The sequence below is a fragment of the Triticum urartu genome, chromosome 3, assembly GCF_003073215.2.
Source record: "Triticum urartu cultivar G1812 chromosome 3, Tu2.1, whole genome shotgun sequence".
NCBI classification, from domain to species: domain Eukaryota; kingdom Viridiplantae; phylum Streptophyta; class Magnoliopsida; order Poales; family Poaceae; genus Triticum; species Triticum urartu.
This window is the reverse complement of record NC_053024.1, coordinates 231,977,076-231,998,931: the sequence shown is the minus strand read 5'-3', so window position 1 is coordinate 231,998,931 and position 21,856 is coordinate 231,977,076. Positions and strand designations below refer to the sequence as shown.

Sequence of the window (21,856 nt, the reverse complement as noted above, 5' to 3'; positions counted from 1 at the left end):
GAAAGAATATCATCTGATCGGTTCTGGAGTTATCCGCAGCGAAGCTATTACTCATGCGTTCTTTACAACCAAGGTCGCATCTTCCCACACAAGCGCCTTGACATTGAAGCAATAGCTGCTCTGCCCTGTCTGGAAGAAGCTCTGGATTGCTTCAAAGAGGTTGGACTGCTGCCGTTCGTCACTGACCAAGAGCATTGGAATGAAGAGTTGCTGCTCCAATTCTATGCCACACTTCACATCCGCGGGTATAGCAGAGACCCGAAGACTTGGGTCCTGGAGTGGATGACAAGAAACGTTCATCACGAAGCCAAAGCCTTTGACATCATTGAGCTCACTGGTTTGCCCACTCCTGGCGATCTCTATGAGCATGGCTGTCAGCTTCATAGTGAAGCTATTGAGAGCATCTTTCAGAAGACTGAACCTAATATGAGTCAGATGCTCAGTATGATGAAGCCATTGCCCCAAGATGTTTCTTATCCCACGGAGTTCTTCGTTGAATACCTTGAGTATCTGCCAAGAACCATTTATCACATCATAAGGCGAACTCTCTGGCCAATCAAAGGACATTCTCCCCATGCCAAGCTGGAAGGTGCAATGAAGACTTTGGTCTTCTACATTCTTCATGGAAAATGCTTCAATACACAGGATTTCTTCATTCGCCAACTTGCTGCATCTGGCTCTGATCTGTTTGGTTTGAAGTTCTACGCCCCTTGGGTGATGCGGCTGATCAAACTTCACTCCGCTATCTCATATCAGCCCTCGGCCCGCAACCATCGGATCTTTTTGCCTGATGTGGATATGTCTATTGAAGCCATCTATCCTGAGCCTGCCAAGGAACCTCTCAGTCTTCAGAATGCAGAGCATCAAAGTTTCACTCAGAACGTTGAAGGCATTGAAGCCGTAACTCGTGTGTATCCTTTGGCTGGCACTACACGTGCACCGCATCCTGCTCTCACTGAAGCCACTGACAGTACAACTGCTCCACGACCCAAGAAGCGCACTCATGTTCTCAACGACCGAGAGCTTCTTGTGGCTCTTCATCGGAAACAGGCTAGGCATCATGACTGGCTGAAGCGTCAGATGCAAAGCCTCTTGGTGGATGTTAATCGCATTCGCAATCTTGCCACCAAGAATGCTTTTGTTGCCCATGAAACCTCTCGCCGCACATGGAAAGGGCTAACACTGATGTGTTCTGAAGATGATCTTCAAGAGGATGGCTTCACTGGGCGATTCAAGTTTGACTCCACACCTCCTCAAAGGGCAGTGCTGCGACGAACTCCATCCCTTGAAGACTCTCAGTTCTCTTCCTCTGTTGCAACTGTGAATGCCAGAGTAATCGAGGATGAAGACGATGCTACTTCACCGCCACCTCCTTTAGCACGCTTCGACTCTGCTCCAAGCTCTTCAGCACCGCCAAACACAACCAACGACCCTGCTGCTTCACCTACTCCTCATGGGAACGAGTAGATGCTCTATGTCTTCAAACCTTTTTGGTCCTTACTAACAAAAGGGGGAAAAGCATATGAGGTTTATAGTCTTCAAGCGGGTCCATATGGGTGGGTGCTTTATATTTTGCTTCGTGCTTACAACTCTCGTTTTGCTACATTTGGTTCTTTGAGTTGCAACACTTAAACTCGATGGTCGTCTGCTACTTATTTGCCACCTTGTGTTGCGATGATAAATTCCGCATGTGCGACGATAAATTCCGCACTTAGATCATTCTGCAGACGTCCATTTTCCATTATGCATGTCATTATCTTCATATACTTTCACATGCATAGTGGATTGTCATCATAAGTTGAAGTGGATCTCCACAAGTACAACCTGCCATGTGCATTTGCATTCCAAAAGCAAATTACTTATATGCACATCTTCAGGGGGAGCCCTTGTAACTTATGAAGACAATTCCTTATCCTTTACAATTTCACAGATTATATTCCCCGTTGAAAACTTCAACTAGTTTGTCATAAATCACCAAAAAGGGGGAGATTGTAAGTGCATCTAGTGCCACCCCTAGTTGGTTTTGGAGTATTGACGACAAACCTAGTTGAGGGACTAATGTGTTTGTGAGAATTGCAGGATAACACAGGTAGAAGTCCCTCATTGATTCGGTTTTCCTACCAGAGATGACCCCTAAAAATGTATGAAGACATTGAAGTCAAAGGTGGTATATGAAGATACTCACATTGAATACTATGACAAGAGAAGACACCACATGAAGCCTATGGAGCTCGAAGACTTAGATCTTTCGTAGTTCTCTTTCTTCTATGTTGAGTCATAGGAACCACCGTACTGTTTAAGTGGGGTCCAAGAGAACCAGTCAGAATGACTGAAGTGATGCTTAACCAAAAACCTATGTCTTCGAGTGAAGACTATGAGAGCGAATCTTGTCCAGAGTCGGCAAGTCAGCTTTGCTTGTAGCCCAAGTAAAGTTGCCGTGTGAGTTTGAAATCTGACCGTTGGAACACGTGTCAGTTCCTTAGTGACCCAGGGTCATTTCGGACAAATCAGGTCGGGTTGCCAAGTGGCTATAAATAGCCCACCCCTACAACCATAAACGGTTGGCTGCTCAGATTCAGAGTACGGCTTTTGTCGTTTGAGAGCAACCCACCTCGAAGCCTTTGAGAGAGAATTCCTTGCGAGGATAAAGCCCTAACCACCCAGAGCCAAAGAGAATTAGGCATCACTTAAGTCTTCTTGTCTGTGTGATCTGAAGACTTATTACACTTGAGGACTGTGCATCCTCCAGCCGGTTAGGCGTCGCGTTCTGAGCATCCAAGAGACATTGTGGATTGCCGGTGAACGAAGTCTGTGAAGGTTTGGGAGTCTACCTTGAAGACTTACCAGAGTGATTGGGCGAGGTCTGTGTGACCTTAGCTCAAGGGGAATACGGTGAGGACTGGGTGTCCTGAGCTGCGTGTTCAGGACTGGGTGTCCGGGACTGTGTGTCCTAAGGTTTAAATACCTAGCCGCCCTAACCAGACGTACAGTTGTCACAGCAACTGGAACTGGTCCAACAAATCATTGTCTTCAGCGAGTCACTGGTTTCATCTTCCCTTCCCTTTTTACTTACTGTTACTCCTTGTGAAGACATTGTATGTTCGCACTATCTTTTGTCTTCACTGAGTGACTGCGTGTTCTGTGTGGCTTCACAATATCTTCCTGCCTGATCCTTACTACATTGCTGCTATTAGTCATTGTGCTTTCACTCTATTGAATACTTGACTATGGCTTTCCTAGTGTAGTCTACCTTCCGCTGCAGGGTAATAGGTTTATTTCTATCGTTTGTCTTCATAACTTCCACGTTTTGAAGACTTCATAAAAATCGCCTATTCACCCCCCCTCTAGTCGATATAACGCACTTTCAACTTGGGAAGCAGAAAACACACAACGTGGGTACACGAACTTGTCGTAGGTAAGTTCTCCGGGGACGGCCTTCGAGCTTGCCAACGTGTGAAGCAAGGAAAGCAGCGGTAGCGGCAGGACATGGCAGCAGGGCGAGGCGGCGCTGCTGATGGGGGAGGGGGGGTTCGGCGAGATGGGACCTACAGGCACGGGAAACAACGGGGATCCACCGGATCTGACGAGGGGATTCGGTCCCCGATGGTGCGAGTTGAACAGGACGACGATGTGGCCTTTGAAGCTTCGCCAGAGGCGTGCGGGCGCGGCGACGCTGCCGGAGAAGATGCAAGCGACGAGGAGGGTTTGGGATGGGGATGCCTGCGTGGCGAGGAGCGCTCAGGCTGCGGCTTGCTCGTCGGCAATGAGTGGAGGCGGAAGTCGCCGACGCAGGTGCGATCGAGGGAGACGGTGAGGAGGCATTGGTTCTGCCCTCTATGCGTGACAACGCTTTGAGGGAGATGGGGATCGAGCAGGAGGAAGGAGCGGTCGGCGGCGCTTGGCGGAGGGGCGCGAAGGACGAGGGGAAATCGGGGGGGAGAAAGAAACGGGCGCGGGCGCTCCTCTCCTGGCGGCGCTGGAGGGAGGATGAGAGGGAGAGGGTGAGATCGGGTAGAGGGGTGCAGCGCGTGCGTTGGCGGTGCTAGAGGAGGGGACAAGGGAGAGTGGAGGTCGAGCGAAACGGGCTAGGGTTAGGAAGGAGTGGGGCGGCTGGGCCTTAGGGAGGCCGCGGATGGCTGTTGAGAGGCCTAGCTGGGCTGTGGGGAAGTAGGCCGACCTGGCCGCTGGGCTCTCTCTCTCCTAATTTTTTTCCATAGCGGAAAAATAAAAGCAAAGAAAGGAAGGAGATAAAAGAAAGGGTTAGAGGAAGGACTTGGGCACGCGGACTATATTCCCGGACTCGCAAAAATGTGTATGATCCAAGAAAAATGGAGTGGGCATTTTTCAAAGTTTAAATTCAAACTCATTTGATTTAAATTCAAATGGTTCGAATAGGAAGTGAGGGTTAGGAAGGTCCAAAAATGTTCGGATTTTTGGTGGAGCTCCGGAAAATGATGAAAGAATATATGGCAAGGTTTGAGGAGCAACTCGAAGCAGAAAAGACTTGAGAGTTTAAATTGCAAGTGTGTTTGCGGTTAATTCCAAACTAATGGAATATTATTTTATAGCTCCCTAATAATATTGGGAGGATATATGTTATAAAGATAAAATCACCATGTGCATTTCCCTCGATTTAAATGGATCGAAGATCCATACAATTTATTTATAAAAGTTATAAGATTAATGAAATGATGGCATGATGACATGATGCGATGCAAACATGATGAAATGCAACATGCAAGCAAATGACATGTCAACGTCAGCGAATAACTGGAAGACACCTGACGCATCGGTCTTGGGGCGTCACAGCCGCCGCCGCTTTCCCTCTCTCCCTGCCTACGCCGCCGGTTCCTTTGGGAGATGTTATCCGGCTTGCATGACGAAGCCGAGGACGAGACACCGAAGGATGATACGTCTCCAACGTATCTATAATTTTCAATTGTTCCAGCTATTAAATTATCAATCTTGGTGTTTTATATCATTTGTTGATACTAACCTATTAACCTAGTGCCCAACGCCCAATGCCAGTTGCTGTTTTTTTGCTTATTTTTGGCTTTTCAAAAAATCAATATCAAATGAAAAAATCTTTGGATTAATTTTTTATAGACCAGAAGGGACCCTCGAAGCTTCGGGAGGAGACCAGACGAGATACGAGAGAGCCACAAGCTCAAGGGGCACGCCCCAGGAGGTAGACGCGCCCCATGAGCTTGTGGGCCCCATGCAGCTCCGCTTGACCTAATTTCACTTCTATAAATTCCCAAAAATTCCCAAACCAACATAGAGCCAACCGAAACACTTTTTCCACTGCCACAAGCTTCTGTTCTTCCGCGATCCCATCTGGAGGCCTTTTTGGGTACTCTGTCAGAAGGGGAATCAATCACGGAGGGCTTCTACATCATCCTTACTGCCTTCCGATGATGCATGAGTAGTTCACCACAGACCTAGGGGTCCATAGTTAGTAGCTAGATGGCTTCTTCTTTCTCTTTGATCTTCAACACCATGTTATCCTCGATGTTCTTGGAGTTCTATCTGATGTAATCTTCTTTTGCGGTGTGTTGGGATATGATGAATTGTGGGTTTATGATCTGAATATTCATGAGAAGTAATTGATTCTTTTATGAACTTTATTATGCATGATTCTTATAACTTTGTATTTCTCTCCAATCTATCCATTTGGTTTGGCCAACTAGATTGATTTATCTTTAGTGGGAGAGGTGCTTTGTGATGGGTTCAATCTGGCGGTGCTATATATCCGATGACAGAAGGGGACAAAACACATATTTGTATTGTTGCCATTAAAGGTAAAACGATGGGCTTTATTTATGTTGATTGGGTTTACTTTGTCTACATCATGTCATCTTGGTTAAGGCGTTACTCCTTTTTTTATGAACTTAAAACCATAGATGCATGCTGGATAGCGGTTGATTGGTGGAGTAATAGTAGTAGATGTAGGCAGGAGTCGGTCTACTTGTCTCGGACGTGATGCATATATACATGATCATTGCCTTGGATATCGTCATAACTATGCGCTTGTCTATCAATTGCCCAACAGTAATTTATTCACCCACCGTATGCTATGTGTTCGAGAGAGAAGCCTCTAGTGAAAACTATGACCCCCACCTTAATCAAATTATAAAAACTTAATTCCTTTGCTGCAATTTTATTTCTTTCATTTTGTTTTGCAATTTATCCATCTACCTATACATGATTTGATGTTTGCAAGTAACGAGTTCAAGGGGATTGACAACCCTCTTGCACGCGTTGGGTATAAGTATGTGTTTTTGTGTGTGCAGGTGTTGTTCACGAGGCTTTGCGTGATTCTCCTATTGGTTTGATAAAATTTGGTTCTCACTGAGGGAAATAATTATTTCTATTGTACTGCATCTCCCCTCCTCTCCAGGGAAAATCCCAACGCGGCTCATAAGTAGCAAAGGACTAGGTGGACGCAACCTTTGTCACGGCGGCCGGGGATGGGCTGGATGACATCTAGGGCGGTGGGTCGGGACCGACGGTGAGAATGAGGAGTAAGGGTGGCGGACGACGAGGGCTCGGACGCGGGAAAGGTTGGAGGGAGGCAGGAGGATGCGGAAGAGTGATGGATTTGATGCAATTTATGATGGGGTAGGCATGTCGGGTCCGACGTGGCGGACGCATCCGGGTGCGCCCGGGCATTTTCATATCCGCCCTACATTTAGGATGTATATGAGTGATGCCGGCCAGCCTAGGCGTTTGAGGCCTGTTCAAGGTGCCCGTCTATGTTTTTTTATGACCGATCTGTCCATCCGAATGTTTGAGGCGCAGACTGTAGATGCTCTAAAATATGCTACTAGTACTAATTTTTTTGAAAGACTTGTTTAGAGAGGTTTTCCATAGCAAAAAGAAGTACTACACGTTTGTAATAAATCAGCAATAATTAAAATAAATAAAAGAAATTTTATAATAAATCAACGACAATGAGAGTAATGAAAATCGATCCATTTGCTTGCGTAAATTCCGATGAGCAGTAGGATGCCTTCCGATGAATGAGACAAGCAACGGGCCCACGTAGAGCAATATTCCCTCGTCGATCGCTGTAGAAGGTACAAGCGAGCCCACACCTGCAGTTGGGGTCAAGTCAACCCGCCGCACGGAGAGCGCACACACACAGTTGACGCAGAGCACAGACGACGTTTTACCCTTTTCCACCCGTGCACACGTTCCTCCTCGCCACCGACCTCATGGCCCCACCTTCCCCAGACACGGGGGGTCCACCTGACAGTGGGGTTCGACATGGCATCCAGAACACCCCCGCTTCTCTCTGGGCGGGGGCATCAATTACGGTGATGCCATTTGTTCCTTCTTAATTTGTTTAGTCCCGAAGAATGGCTACCTCGCTTCCCTCGCAAGTCCCGACCGAGCACTTTCTTTCTTTTCCATCCTTCTCCTTCTCCGCTTCTCCCTCCCCGATCGATCCCGGCCAAAAGGCAAAACCCCTACCCACTGAGTCCAAACCCACCCAGCGGGCGAGAGAAAGAATCTCTGGAGAGCGATGCACGCGCCGGCGAGGAAGGCCGCGGGCGGAGGGGGCCGCAGCCCGGTTGCGTCGGCGCTGCTGCTGCTGGCGGTCGGGGTGTTCGCCTTCCTGATCTCGTACAGCGTGCTCGCCATGGTGCTACGAGGCGGCGGTGGCAGCGGCAACGGAGGAGGAGGAGGAACTGCGGGGCTTGGGACGGGAGTGAGGGACCCGGTGGTGCGGATGCCAGAGTGGATGCGGGCGGCGGGCGGCGCGAGGGGCCAGAGGCGGCCCTTCCACGTGGCGCTCACGGCCACGGACGCCCCGTACAGCAGGTGGCAGTGCCGGGTCATGTACTTCTGGTACAAGCGGATGCAGGCGCGGCCGGAGGGCACCGACATGGGCGGCTTCACCCGCGTGCTGCACTCGGGGAAGCCCGACGGCCTCATGGACGAGATCCCCACATTCGTCGTCGACCCCCTCCCCGCCGGCAAGGACCGTGTAAGTACGCCACGACTGACTGTTTTTTTGGTCTCCTCCTCGCTCTCTGTTTCGGTTTGTTTGTTTGTTTGTTTGTTTGTTTGTTGTGCAACGTGGGGCTACGTGTGCAGACGGGCTCTGTCTTCGGGATTTTAAGGCGAGATAAAACGAAAATCGGTGCTTCGCTTCCAACTTGCAACTGCAAAATCAAGTGATTATTATTTCTTTAACTAGTTCTGTTAAGTAGCTGTTAAAGGTCATGAATTTCGCATGTCGAATTTTGTCTGCGCTTGAGAATCCCTTTATGCCGCAACTCGCCACCCGCTCTCTGACCAAGTCCTGCTTTCTTGCCTTCCCTTGAGCACTGTATTTGCCCTGTCAGTTTGAACTTTACTTCCTTCGTTCATGTACACCCAGTTACAGTTACTGGGGGAAGCAACATCAGTTTTGAAATGCTCCGTAGGTTTGATTATGATACTGTCTGCACTGCAGGGCTATATCGTCCTAAACAGGCCATGGGCATTTGTACAATGGCTGCAGCAGGCAAAGATTGAAGAAGAGTAAGTAAAGACTGATATGCCCTTTTGGTTTCCATACTTTCAGTATGGTTTTAACTTTTAATCTTCCACAAGGTACTTTATGATTTGACATCCAGACATCCATGATTAACCAAAAATAAGCGAAACAAGAAAAGTTGTTGCTGGTGTTTGGATGTAAGATGGGACAGATATTTAGGCACATTCATGCCTACTCCCTCTGTAAAGAAATATAAGAGCGTTTAGATCACTAAAGTAGTACATAATATGGATTTCTCTCTCTCTCCATGTGTTTATAACTGTTCTGTTCTGCTTGAATATCACAGGTACATACTGATGGCAGAACCAGATCATATATTTGTGAAACCTTTACCAAATTTAGCTTTTGACAATGATCCAGCAGCATTCCCCTTCTTTTACATCACACCATCCGAACATGAAAAAATTATCAGGAAATACTATCCTGAAGAAAGGGGTCCAATCACAAATGTTGACCCTATCGGGAATTCCCCTGTAATAATTAAGAAGGTAATTCACTGTTGTTAACTTGGTGCTCTATAGACTGCAGTCTCATGGATGAATGAAGCTCCATTCCATTTATTTGGTTTTGCATGATTTGTGTTTCAGTTACCGTTTTGGTTAGTCATTTTACTGAATCTAACTTAATCTCTCGTTATATGAGGAAAGAATAGACACTGCTTGAGAAGATTGCTCCCACATGGATGAATGTATCACTACAAATGAAAGAGGATCAAGAGACTGACAAGGCTTTTGGATGGGTTTTGGAAATGTCAGAATTATCTTTTCTTGTGTGTGAATTTGATAAATGCATTTTCTCATTGTTACTTTGTTATAAATCCAGTTTTTTGTTATTTTTCTTTGGCTTCTAGGTATGCATATGCTGTTGCCAGTGCATTGCATGGGGTTCAGCATATCCTTCGTAAAGATTTCATGATCCAGGTGCTGAAGCTGTTTCTGATTTTCTGACGACAATATACTTGCGCACTAAAAGCGACGTGCTTGATTGACATGATTAGAGCTATTACTGACACCCCTTAAAAATGCAGCCACCATTTGATAAGAAGCTCGACAATACATTTATTATCCACTTCACCTATGGATGTGACTATACACTCAAGGTATTTATTGGGGCCTACTATTCATAAGTCTGATTCTTTTTTACAGATCTCATATTCATATGAAATGAATATGACTGAGGGTAGAAAGTAAAGGCCCCGTTATTTTCTCTCTATTATGTTACTAAACATAAGGCTATTCGGTCGGTCTTCTGGCCATACCACAAGGTATTTGACAATATCCTGGCAAACAATTTCAGGGCGTACTGACATATGGAGAAATTGGTGAGTGGAGATTCGACAAGAGATCATACCAAGATAGGCCACCGCCAAGAAATCTTACATTGCCCCCTCCAGGAGTGCCAGAAAGCGTGGTACGTTTAGCAGCGAATAAATTGGAAAATTACGCAACAAGTTTATTATGATTTTTAAGATACGGAGTTACTGTTTATTGTTCAACATTTACAAAAAATAAGTAGAATTTCATATTATTATTGCATTCATCTTCTATTTGTTTGAATAAGTTTAGGTAACAGATTAATACAGTGCAGGAATTTTATTTACTGCTGCTGTTTTACTATATGCTATGATGATTAGCTTAATGCGAGTTGGTAACTGCGTGTTAGCCATATAATGTTTTTCCTATATCAAGCCGAAAATGTTTCTAAGACTGGGATTTGGAACTTTTAAAAGTGACCACTGAAACTGGCGTAATTTGATTAATTGAGATGAATATGATTGCTAGCATGGTAAGTCTTGGCATACATTGGCTGTGCTTGGGATCGGAAGCTGGAATGCTCTGCGATGTTTTCTATTTAAGCGCTTCTTTCAAGAACAGCGAACCCTTGCGTTGATGTCCCTAACACTTTGAATGAAAGTTTCTTACATCACCACTGTTATCTATGGACTGAAAAAGCGTGTGCGTTTTCATCCTTCTGTTTAAGGTCAATTGATGGTTTTGAAATCATTGCTTCTTGATAATGCTGGTTCTCAATAAAAGTCATTAAACATGTTGAATTTAACAAGGATCGTTATTCCTTTTTAATATCAGGGTAGTATTTGTATCTACAAAATTTGACCACTATCCTTCTGTGATTGCCTGATCTATTCTCCTTGCAGGTTACACTGGTAAAAAGGGTCAATGAAGCTACCGCAAACCTTCCTAGGTGGGATGATGGATTATAATCTATGTGGACGTCAAATATCCGAGCCCCTTAGGGGTATACATCAGAAATACAGTAGATAGTTTTTCTTTCATACTTAGGCCCTGCTAGGAACACGGGAATTTTCCCGATTCCTGCAGGAACTAACTCTTTCCAGTGAATTATCTCTGATCCAAACAGAACCTTTACAGAAAAAAAGAACATAGCAGCCCAGTTTGTTTTCCATTTAAGGTTATCTTGTAAATTTTTCTGACTGGTAAGATTGAAATAGTCATATGATTCGAGCAGAGTTGTGCTTGCACCCCTTTGGCAATGCGGTATGGAGTATATGCACTTTGCCAGTTTGATTATAGATTTGTTTGATTAGAATAAACGACCGTTCGGTTCAACTATACCATCTCACTGACATAAACAGTTTCACCTGCGGAACAGAATCCATGGCGTTGTACTGGTGTCTGAAATTAGTGCTGTTGGCATGTCACGGTGACTTTCTTTCTCTATGTTAGAGGATCTGGTTCCATCCGGAAGGAACGCAAAAGGCGTGTCATGTTCGGCTTGTGCGTTTCATTGCCGTCTGTCAACGCAAGGAATCTGAGCGAAGTCATGCCAAGCACAAGAACCTCATGCTACCAGAGAGACACATCGGACAACCTACACAAACAGTATCAACAACCGGACGCAAAGCATCTATGTACTTCAAATGATCCAGCAGGGCCAACAGTCCAACACCACCTACACCTACCAGTGTCCCAACGCAGAGCAGAGGTCTATGGCGGTGACATGTAGTGCTGCTGTGTTTAGGGGTGCAAGCGGCGTCCCGTGTATCCCCGAAACTAGCAAATTGGCTCCCTCTGGCCTCCACCCTCCCTCGCTTCCATTTTCCTCCTCCTCAACCTCGTAAGCTTCACCCCTCTGCCACCCGCGTCCGACCTTGCCGCCTCTCGACCTGCAGCGCGACACCGTGCCTGACTCCGTCCACCACATTCGGCGTAGCATCACTACTAGAATTTCCGAGTTTCCTGAGTACTATAAAAACTCGTCGAAAGCTGTTTTACACTCGGCATACTGTTTGCCGAGTATAGTTCTTGGCTAAGGGTACTCGGCAAAGACTTTTTCGAGCACTAAACATGGGACTCGGCAAAAAATAAGGGACTTGACGAATCGTACGGAGACGGCGGCTGCCACATGGCAGACGACTTTGCCGAGTACTGCACGCAGGTACTCGGCAAATCTAACAGCCCAGGAACGAAGCACGTCACCTGAAATATTTGCCGAGTTTTGCTCGACAAATCTTGGCAAACCCCATCTTTGCCGAGTATTGTTTGCCGAGTAGGCCCACTCGATGATACCGTGCCCAAGCAAGCCCCAGCTGCCATGTTTGCCGAGATTCATGTACTTACACTCATGAAAGTTCGGACCATGCTACTAGAGAAGAACACGTGGCTTCTTCGCCGAGCTTTGTTCTCGGCAATTACGTTTTACCGAGTGGTGTACTCGGCAAAGATGAAGTCATATGTTCTGTTTTATTTGCTTCTACATCTGCCCTGCAACAAAAGACATACAAACAGTACAAAATTGTCTGCGGACAGTACACATCATAGGCAATGCACAAGAATCATAACAAATTCAATGTTCTTCATCAGATTAACTAAAGCGCCATAACAAGTCCCAAGTGTTCATCAAACTAATTAAAGCATCACAATGAGTCTAAAGTTCTACATCAAACTAACTAAAGCATCATTACAAGTCTCAAATAGTCACTAAAACCTCAATGTGACCCATTTGTGTTACATGGACCACACAAGCATCAAACTAAGAAAGATCACAAGTAGGACAAAGAGGTTATTCATCCACCTCCACCCAATCTGATTTTCTCCCTACGTGAAGCAAATACGTGGAGTAAACATGCTCTGCCTTCTCTATAGTATCATACCCTTTGTGGCAATTGTCTTTGTAATGGTTGACTTGTTCATGGCATGTTTTCCATGAATCATAGACTCATGGATGTCTACCTGAGTACACCACATACCACCTCATCTACAGAAGGGAGAATAACAAATTTCAACACATAACAAAGTGTTAGAAAAACACATGCATGGAGACACATATAAAGGCTTCATGATTCATATACCAAAGGCATCAGAAGTTGTCATCCGAGTCCACATCATCATTTACATAAGTACATGATCATGAATTTCATTAAGAAACACTTCAGATCGTCTTTGATCCGCAGGTCCATACACCACCATGAGAAACGACCTAAGGCCGTTGCTCCTGTGTGTCACCTGGGCCCCCACAAAAAATTCGCCCTTCTCAAACTGTAACAGTTCCAAAGCAAGATTGTTGACACCTGGGTGCAGAAAGCGCAGATGTCGTCGGGCTCGGCCGGTGCGGGGGCGCAGGCACTGTCGGGCTCGGGCGGCACCAATGCAGAGCAGCGCACTCATCCACCACAGCAGCGGCCTCATGGAAAACGAAATCAGGTGCACCCTACCAAGAATCTTGACCTATGTCCAATCTGCAAGTCTCCTGAACATCCTCCTGCACGCTGCCCTCAAGCTTTCTGTGACCGTTGCAATAAACTAGGTCATCTTGCTTCTGTCTGCGTCGAGTTTCTGCCATGGGATTGCATTGCTCCTATGTGTGCCTTTCAGTCTAAAGGGTAGGGTTTCTATTTCATACATGATTCGTGTACTGCCAGTCAGGTTAAGGAGAGGGCCAATAGCATCGTTGTTACTATTGTAGAAGGGGAAACATCGACCCGTCAAATGGAGATTGATCTTAGTGACTACTTGGCTATGTGCTGGCGTTGCTCTGCTCATGCCATTGGCCCTGGAGTTTTTGTTGTTAGATTTCCTAATCCTAGGGCTGTAGCTCAAATCTGCTATGTGGGCAAAGTCACTCTCAAAACAAGTGGTGCGGTGATACACGCCACACAGTGGTCATCTGCTGTGGGGGCCAAGGGGGTTATGGAGGTGGCCTGGGTGAAAGTCAGCAATATTCCTCTGGACAAGAGAAGTGAAAGAAACCTAGCCTATGTTACATCTTTAGTTGGTGTTCCACTTGAGATTGACAGTGCTACCTTACATCGCCCAAGTTCAGTTCGGGTTAAAATGGGATGCAGGAATGTGGATGAAATCCCTATCATTGCTGAGGCAGTCCTTGGAGGTCATTTCTATGACTTCTTCTATGAAGTAGAACAGGTTTTGGTTAGGGATCCTGATAGAGGAAAAAAATCAGTTGAGATTACTCAGAAACCTGAACAAAATATGGGGAAAGATGGTCCTATTCAGACGGCTCCTGGAGCTAAGATGGCCAGTATCTCTCCCGGACCTGGGCTGGCTCCTTCCACGTCCAAGGGAGAGAAACAGGACATCATTCGGGAGTCGCAGGAAAGCGTTGAGTCTGATGATTCCTTACATACCACTTTGTTGATTGATACGATGGCCCAAGAACAGGACATGGGGAGGATGGTGTAAGTAACCTTGACAATGAAAAAGAATCTGTTCCTCATATATTCAAGAGTAGCCTAAAATTATACTCTGATGTTGTGAGATCATGTTCACAGGTGAATGAGGTGAATGAATACAAACGAAGCAAGTTGGGTGGGGGCAGTACATACAGAGTTGAGCTACCTGACGAAGCGGGGGAGGATGAGGTGATTCCTACTCCTCCTCTTGTCACCGAAGAAAATCTGCGCTTCAGCTTGCGTAATGTGCAGAACAAAGCGAAAAGGATGGACGACAAGGCTATGGCAGCAATGAAAAAGAGAAACCTAGAAGGTAATCACAATAGTCCCAACTCCTTTGATACGCTATCTAATCCTGAATTAATTCTTAAAGCGGTTAAAATGGGAGTAAATATTCCTGATACAGATTTTGCTTGCATTGATGTGCTTAGAGAACTTGAAAGATATCGCGATAATGACATTCAGGAAGAAAAGAAAGAGGATGGAAAGAATATGGAGAATCCTATGATATTAACTAATGCCAAAGGGGACCAAACTCCCCTTAGTTTGAGATGGGGTGATCAAAACGATATAGATGAGGAGAATTTCACAGTGGTTAAATCTAAAAAGAAAAGAGATAGAAAAGTCAATGTGGTTGTATCCAAACCTGTGACCAGAAGTCAAAAAAATCATGTCTCCTTGCTAGATAAAAAGGGTAATCCTACTCTGCCTCCTAGTAGGATTACCAGAAGAGGGAAAAACAACACCTTAATATGAATGGTATTTTCTGGAATTGCAGAGGAGCAGGGAAGAAAGGGATGCCTACCTGCTTCTCTGACCTAATGAGAGATCATTCCCTAGATTTTATAGGCCTTCAGGAAACTATGAAGAAAAAGTTCTCCCGTAAGTCTTTAAGAAAGATGGACTCTTTCGATAGATATAATTGGAACTAGACTCCTTCTATTGGCAAATCTGGCGGTATCCTTTGTGGTATCAAGAAAGAAACTCTAGAGGTGGTATCCTGGATACCTGGTAACTTCCTTCTTCAAGCTAACTTGTACGATGTTAAACACAAGAGTATGTGGACCCTTGTAGTGGTTTATGGAGCGGCCCAAGATGATAGAAAAGAGGAATTCCTTAATGAATTAGCTTATACTTGCTCCCAGATTCATGTCCCCTATATAGTGGGTGGAGATTTCAATATCCTCCGCAGCAGTGAGGAGAAAAACAAAAATTTGACACACTCTCACTACACTGACAGATTTAATGATGTCATACAATCCCTGAATTTAAGAGAAATACATATGGGAGGGGGTAAATACACTTGGTCCAATAAACAGAAACATCCTACTTTGGAGAAATTAGACAGAGTCCTCATGAGTTTCGAGTGGGAAGAGCTATTCCCATTGGCATCTGTCCGTAAATTGGTAAGAGATACTTTGGACCACAATCCCTTGCTTCTGGCCACTGATGTTGTGAAAACCAACCCCTCCCATGATCGAGAGTTCAGATTTGAACTAAGCTGGCTTAAAAATGAAGATTTTTATATCAAAGCAAAAAAGATTTGGGAACAACCTATAAAGTCTGAAGATCCCATCGACATCTTAAACATAAAGCTAAAGCGTATCAAAAAATATTTCAAAGGATGGGGGGCTCACTCCTTTGGGCATGCTAGGAAAAGGAAAAAGTACATTAAAGAAGAACTGGAGAGAATAGAAAAGATGGAAGAAAATGGCCCCCTTGGTCCAGAAATTTATGAAGAGAGAACTGCCTTGTGTGCAGAATTAAACGAGCTCCTGATTACGGAAGAGTTGTTTTGGTTACAACACTCCAATGAGCGTTGGTTGCTCAAAGGAGATCGAAACACAGCCTTCTACCATAGAGTTGCAAATGGGAGGAAGAGAAAAAAATACTATTCACTCATTCGCTGCGGGGGAGGTGGTGATTGAGGGTACACAGAACCTACTAGCACACGCAACCTCGTTCTACAAAGAACTTTTTGGCCCTGCTAGGGGCAACATGTTTCACTTATCTGCTGATACGTGGTCGGAAGAGGAAAAACTTAGTGAGGAGGATAACATCTTGCTCACTAGTGAATTCACAGAGGAGGAGGTGAAGAGAGCTTTGTTCGGGATGGGATGTAACCGAGCACCAAGGCCGGATAACATCCCAGCGGAATTCTATATGCAGTGTTGGGAGTTTGTGAAAAAAGATATCATGCACTTGTTCGAAGCTTTCCATTCGAACAAGTTAGACATAGCTCGTCTGAACTATGGCATTATTACTCTAATTCCCAAGATGAAAGGAGCAAAGAAAATACAGCAGTATCGTCCAATATGTCTTCTGAGATGCCCATATAAGCTTATCACCAAGGTCTTAGATAACCGGGTGGCAATGTTTGCTGATATTCTGATCAGTAAGCACCAGAATGCATTTATCAAGCATAGAAATATCATGGACGGGATCCTCACTTTGCATGAAATACTTCATCATACTCATCATAAGAAAAAAGTGGGGGTGGTCTTGAAATTAGATTTTGAGAAAGCCTATGATAAAATCAATTGGGAATTCCTCCTAGATTGTCACCGCGACCGAGGGTTTGGTGCAACCTGGTGCGGCTGGATAAAAAACATCCTATACAATGGTACTGTTAGCGTCAAGTTGAATAATGAAAGAGGACCTTATTTTCAGAGCCACAAGGGGGTGCGCCAGGGCGATCCCCACTCCCCTTTTCTTTTCAACCTAGCTGTTGAAGCGCTGTCTAAGATGATCCGTAATGCTCAAAAAGAGAAACTTATCACGGGGTTGGCTCCGGATCTTGTTAAAGATGGGGTGGCCATTCTCCAATATGGTGATGACACAGTCATCTGCCTCGAGCATGATAAAAAAGCAGCTGTGAACCTGAAACTATTACTATATATCTTCGAACTTATGTCTGGACTAAAGATAAACTTCTTGAAAAGTGAAACCTTGTGTGTGGGAGGGGATGACGATACAGTGGCCTTTTATGCAGATTTGTTTAACTGTCAGATTGGTCATTTCCCTATGAAATATTTGGGAGTGCCGGTCAGCTATTCCACTCTTCGCAACCTGCACTGGAATTTTGCTGATGATAGATTTCTTCAATGCTGTGAAACTTGGATAGTCAACGCGGCCTCCTCGGGAGTAAGATTAATCCTCCTTAACTCCTCTCTCACTAGTATCATTTACTTCTATATGTCCATGTTTCTTCTTCCTAAGATGGTCATTGAGAAGCTGGCTAAACATCGTAAACGTTTTTCTGGCAAGAACACGAGGGACGCAAGAGATACCACTTAGTTAAATGGTCCAGAATTTGTAGATTTAAAAGCAAAGGAGGCTTGAGAGTGAAAGATCTCCGTAAACAGAATATTAGCCTTCTCACCAAATGGTGGTGGAAGCTAGAAACACAACAAGGGTTGTGGCAAGAGGTGATCCGGGCAAAGTATATGAAAAAAGACACGGTGACCTCTATCAAAAGCAAATTTAGTGACTCCCCTATGTGGAAGGCAATCATGAAGGTAAAGGAATACTACCTAGCAGGTAGGAAAGTAGTGCTGAATTCGGGCAATCCTGCTAGGGTATGGAAAGATCCCTTGAATCAAGAAATTTCTATGGATCAAAAATATCCTATGCTATATAGCATTTGCAATAAGCAAGAAATCACGGTGGAGAAATTTAGAAATGGTGTGGGGGATGATTTCTTCCGAAGGCAACTACACACGCCGCTGTTAGATCAGTGGAACGAGCTTAAAGATATAGTTGACTCCTGGGTGCTGTCCGAGGAACCTGATCAAGTTATTTGGACTCTGGGTAAAAAGAAAAAAAATACGACCAGGTCGGTCTACGATCACCTGGAAAAAAACTTATTAGGGTGTAACTATAGGTGGATTTGGCAAACAAAAATCCCCTTAAAGATCCAAATTTTCACGTGGCAAGTCTTCGAGGATGCTATCCTGACTAGGGACGTCATGAGCAAAAGACGTTGGCAGGCAACCCCAGATGTTGTTTCTGCAGGGAGAGAGAGACGTCGACGCATTTGTTTTTCACTTGTCCTGTGGCCAGGGTAATCTAGAGGACGGCGGGGTGCGTTTTTGGCACGGACAAGTGCCCGAACAATATATGGCAATACTTCTCTTGGTGTTATGCCTTCCTCCAAGACGGAGAATTTTTTTATACATTTGGGCTTGCGGCCATCTGTTGGGCAATTTGAAACAGTCGCAATCAGGCTACCTTCGAGGGAAAAAAGTTACAGACTCCTTTCGCAGCAATTTACTCTGCATGTGGTTTCATGTCTTATTGGGCAGGTATGATGACTGGAGAAGATCGGGAGGCGATGGAGCGGGGGGCCAAGATGCTCAGGGCCAACGCATCAAACATGATGAGGATCTGCGCGGCCTCAGGCGAGAAGGCACATGACTGATCTGACAGGACGTGGTCAGCAAAATCTGGGTCATGAGGATGTGGAGCTAATAGTCTTGGGGTCCTTCGTCATGCTTATTTTAGTTACTCTCTGTCGCCTGCTCCTATGTGAGCTTGTGGTGTCGCTCCTGCGTGAGCCTTTTGGCATCCTAAAAATTATTGAACACTCCTGGTTTAGGTCTAGTTTGCGTTTTTGGGTGTCCTTGGGTTTTTGCCCCATGATAAGCTGCTCGATGACGGGTGCTTATAGTGCGTTTCTCAAGGATGCTCTGAACTCGATTTTCCCTTTACAGTTTCCTTGGTAGCTTCAGTTTCGGAACTCTGTATTTCCGTTATGTCAAAGTAATGGAAAGAGGTTATGCCCGGTTCAAAAAAAAAGATTGTTGACACCTAGTAATATCCCCCCTGGGTGTACATGGGCCGGCACCAACGCCCATTTAAATTCCGCATTCCCTCCCAACGCTTCAAGTTCCTTGTTAGAAAACGATCCTCTGATCGTTTCTTGTAATGCCATGAAGTCAAGTTTTTCCTCATGAATAAATTCCCGCAACTGATTTCTATGATCGAGCTACCCAACCCCTCTAATGTTCCATATAATTCCTTTCTTTGATCAGGGAATCTAGGTCCCGACCCCATTTTCATCAGATTTCCGGCCACCTCTCCCTTGAAAACGGCCACGCGACACACCTTGGCATGCACGATCGGACGCATGAATGTAGCCGGCCTCCTCTCTAACCTGGCTCGCTTCCGTCAATCTGCTCATTTCTCTGGCTTTCAAGTTTGTGGCTCGCGTTCGGACCAACACCCGATTGGCCTCGCTAGCCACCACCACGTCTTGCACCAATTCATGTGCATGCAAACTTTCGACTTCCTCCAAGGGATCACCCTAGCTTGTCAAATCTTAACTCCAAAGGCCTCATGCAATCATCAAAATCAAAGAGAATCACGACATTTTTACTCGCATACCATGGGGGCTCCTCCCACACGCGATCTCAGTCTCTTTGACAAGTGAATTCAATAACGAACGTGTTATCGCCCAATTACTCCATGCAAGACGAAGGGCACCCGAGATTGTTTCGATGTGGAAGGTATGGCGATGAAGTACTTTTTCAGCTAGCATCCACTTCTCATGTTCTTCCTCTTCGGGATCATTCAGAACCAGCGGCGTGGCCTCCTCCTCAGATATCTTCGGTTTTCCTAAAGCCTTCGCTAATTTTGCCCTAGCCGCCCTAGGCGACAAAGGCCCGTGCTCCGTGCCTCGACCAGAGGATGTCGCCATCCACCAGTCAGTCTCTCTGTTGCCCCATCGATAAGATCGACAGGTGCCACCACAAAGTCTGGCCTCAAAACCCTAGTTGCCTCACGTGGGGTCTCCTTATTTTTCGAAGGAAAAATTATTGACTTCCATCCACCTGCAGTATGACCTGCCGTAGGCCAACCACTATATCTGGCCATGGGATACCCAGCCCGGCCGGCCTGAAAAAGCCCGACCCGACCCAGCCTGGCCCGGGCCGGCCTTGGGCTTGTATTTGCGATTTAGGGAAGGGGCCCAATGGGCTATTTCATTGTTGGGCCGGGCCTGGGCCTAATATCTAGGCCCGACTGCTGGGCTGGGTTGACGCCTGGGTTTTCTGCTATGGGCTTTGTTAGGCCCGGCCCGGAGCCTGATATGGCCAGGTATACCACCCACTCGTGGCGTAGGAGTCCTACGCCGGCTACGCGTCTACGGGAGACACAATATACATACGGAAAAACGTAGACACGTTCCCCGGCCCGAGGAGAAAAGATTCAAACGATAGCCAACCGAACCGTTTGAACATCCTCCCCGTCTTCAATTCAAATCAAGAGCGCGCGCGGCTCTATCCAAGGTAATCAGCGGAAACTAAACCGCCTCTTCACCTTCACATCCCACGTCCCCCTCCTTCATTAAGCACGTCCGTGGCACGCCCGCCCACCTCCCCCACGAAGCAGCGAGCGGAATCCAAAGCGCGGTCAAGCCTCCATCATCAAAGGGGAGTTACCCGGCCTCCCTTGGCCTTCCCCTATAAAACCACACGCCTGGAGCACGCGCCTGCGCTTCACATACACAGCCGCGCACGCCATTGCATTCCAGGCCGGAGCAACGAGAGAGAGAGCAGCCTACGGCCGCGGGCGTGCCTTCCTCCGCGTCCTGCTGCACCGCCGCCGGGCCGCCGAATCCGAGGTCGTCGAGCGGGCCATGGCGGCGCTGATGATCGGTTCCTCCTCCAAGCCTGCGCTCCTCCTCCCCGCGCTGGCCTTCGTCCTTGCATTCGTCGCCATCCCCGCGCTCACGACGCCGGCGCAGGGGCACGTGTTCCACGTCGGTGGCCCGCGCGGGTGGCGCGTCCCGGACGCCAACACCAGCTATGGCTGGTGGGCCATGAACAACCGCTTCCACGTCGCCGACGAGCTCTGTGAGTCATCCACCGATCTCATCGTTTCTTCCATTTCCTGCCACACAATTACCCTTACCATGTCACCAACGGCGAGCGTACTTGTGTTGTGTGTGATTACTCACAAGGTCGTGTGTGTGTCCTGCAACCTGATCCTGTTTTGATTCCAGACTTCAAGTACGAGAACGACTCGGTGCTCCTCGTCTCCCGCGAGGAGTTTGACGCCTGCAACGCCACGGACCCCCTTTCCAGGTTTGCCGACGGCAGCACCACGGTGCGTCTCGATAGGCCGGGCTTCTTCTGCTTCATCAGCGGTGAGCCGGGGCATTGCGAGGAGGGCCAGAGGCTCATCGTGCGCGTCATGGTGCACCCGGCCGAGCCTGCGCCCGCGCCTGGTCCGGCAGCCTATGCGCCAGGCCAAGGCGGAGACGGCTCTGGGTCTGGCGGCGGACACGGTGGGTCTTCACCGGGCACGTCGTCTGCTGCCGCTGCGGTTGCTGCCGGCGGCGTCGCTCTCGCTGCAGCGATGGCCGCTCTTTGTGTCGGTCTCGTCTTGCTGCTTCAGTGATCAGTTTGCTCTTCTACTAGATAGTCAGGTTTTATTATTGAGGTTTAATCAATTCCTTCTCTATTAGAGTTCATCCGGTGGTACTAGTGATTCGTGATATGGTACTATTATCATAATTAGTTTGGTTATCCTGTGTAATGACAATATTGTTTGGCTTTCTTCGATCCCTATGACTGTGTTTGGATTACATCTATACTAGTAGTATTCCTTGAATCTTCTGCAAGTGTGATACTGTGATC

The 21,856-nt window shown here is 46.5% G+C and overlaps 2 protein-coding genes across 2 annotated transcripts; both read left to right on the top strand.

Annotated features, from left to right (window-relative positions):
• Positions 1 to 7,362: 7,362 nt before the first annotated feature.
• Positions 7,363 to 11,034, top strand: LOC125543713 (hydroxyproline O-arabinosyltransferase 3-like). Its single transcript, XM_048707169.1, has 8 exons — positions 7,363 to 7,993; positions 8,465 to 8,532; positions 8,835 to 9,036; positions 9,201 to 9,298; positions 9,399 to 9,468; positions 9,576 to 9,647; positions 9,845 to 9,958; positions 10,704 to 11,034. The coding sequence occupies exons 1-8, from the start codon at positions 7,529 to 7,531 to the stop codon at positions 10,767 to 10,769; spliced, it is 1,155 nt and encodes a 384-aa protein (XP_048563126.1). The 5' UTR covers positions 7,363 to 7,528; the 3' UTR covers positions 10,770 to 11,034.
• Positions 11,035 to 20,620: 9,586 nt separating this feature from the next.
• On the top strand, positions 20,621 to 21,790 carry LOC125543712 (early nodulin-like protein 1). The gene is made up of 2 exons (XM_048707168.1): positions 20,621 to 21,070; positions 21,220 to 21,790. The coding sequence occupies exons 1-2, from the start codon at positions 20,854 to 20,856 to the stop codon at positions 21,615 to 21,617; spliced, it is 615 nt and encodes a 204-aa protein (XP_048563125.1). The 5' UTR covers positions 20,621 to 20,853; the 3' UTR covers positions 21,618 to 21,790.
• Positions 21,791 to 21,856: the final 66 nt, after the last annotated feature.

Bases quoted from the DNA above. Each gene is read 5' to 3' on its own strand.
- LOC125543712 (XM_048707168.1), top strand. From the start codon at position 20,854: ATGGCGGCGCTGATGATCGGTTCCTCCTCCAAGCCTGCGCTCCTCCTC. The intron at 21,071-21,219 runs GTGAGTCATCCA...TTTTGATTCCAG, and splicing joins CCACGTCGCCGACGAGCTCT to ACTTCAAGTACGAGAACGAC.
- LOC125543713 (XM_048707169.1), top strand. From the start codon at position 7,529: ATGCACGCGCCGGCGAGGAAGGCCGCGGGCGGAGGGGGCCGCAGCCCG. The intron at 9,648-9,844 runs GTATTTATTGGG...AAACAATTTCAG, and splicing joins GATGTGACTATACACTCAAG to GGCGTACTGACATATGGAGA. The intron at 9,959-10,703 runs GTACGTTTAGCA...TTCTCCTTGCAG, and splicing joins CAGGAGTGCCAGAAAGCGTG to GTTACACTGGTAAAAAGGGT.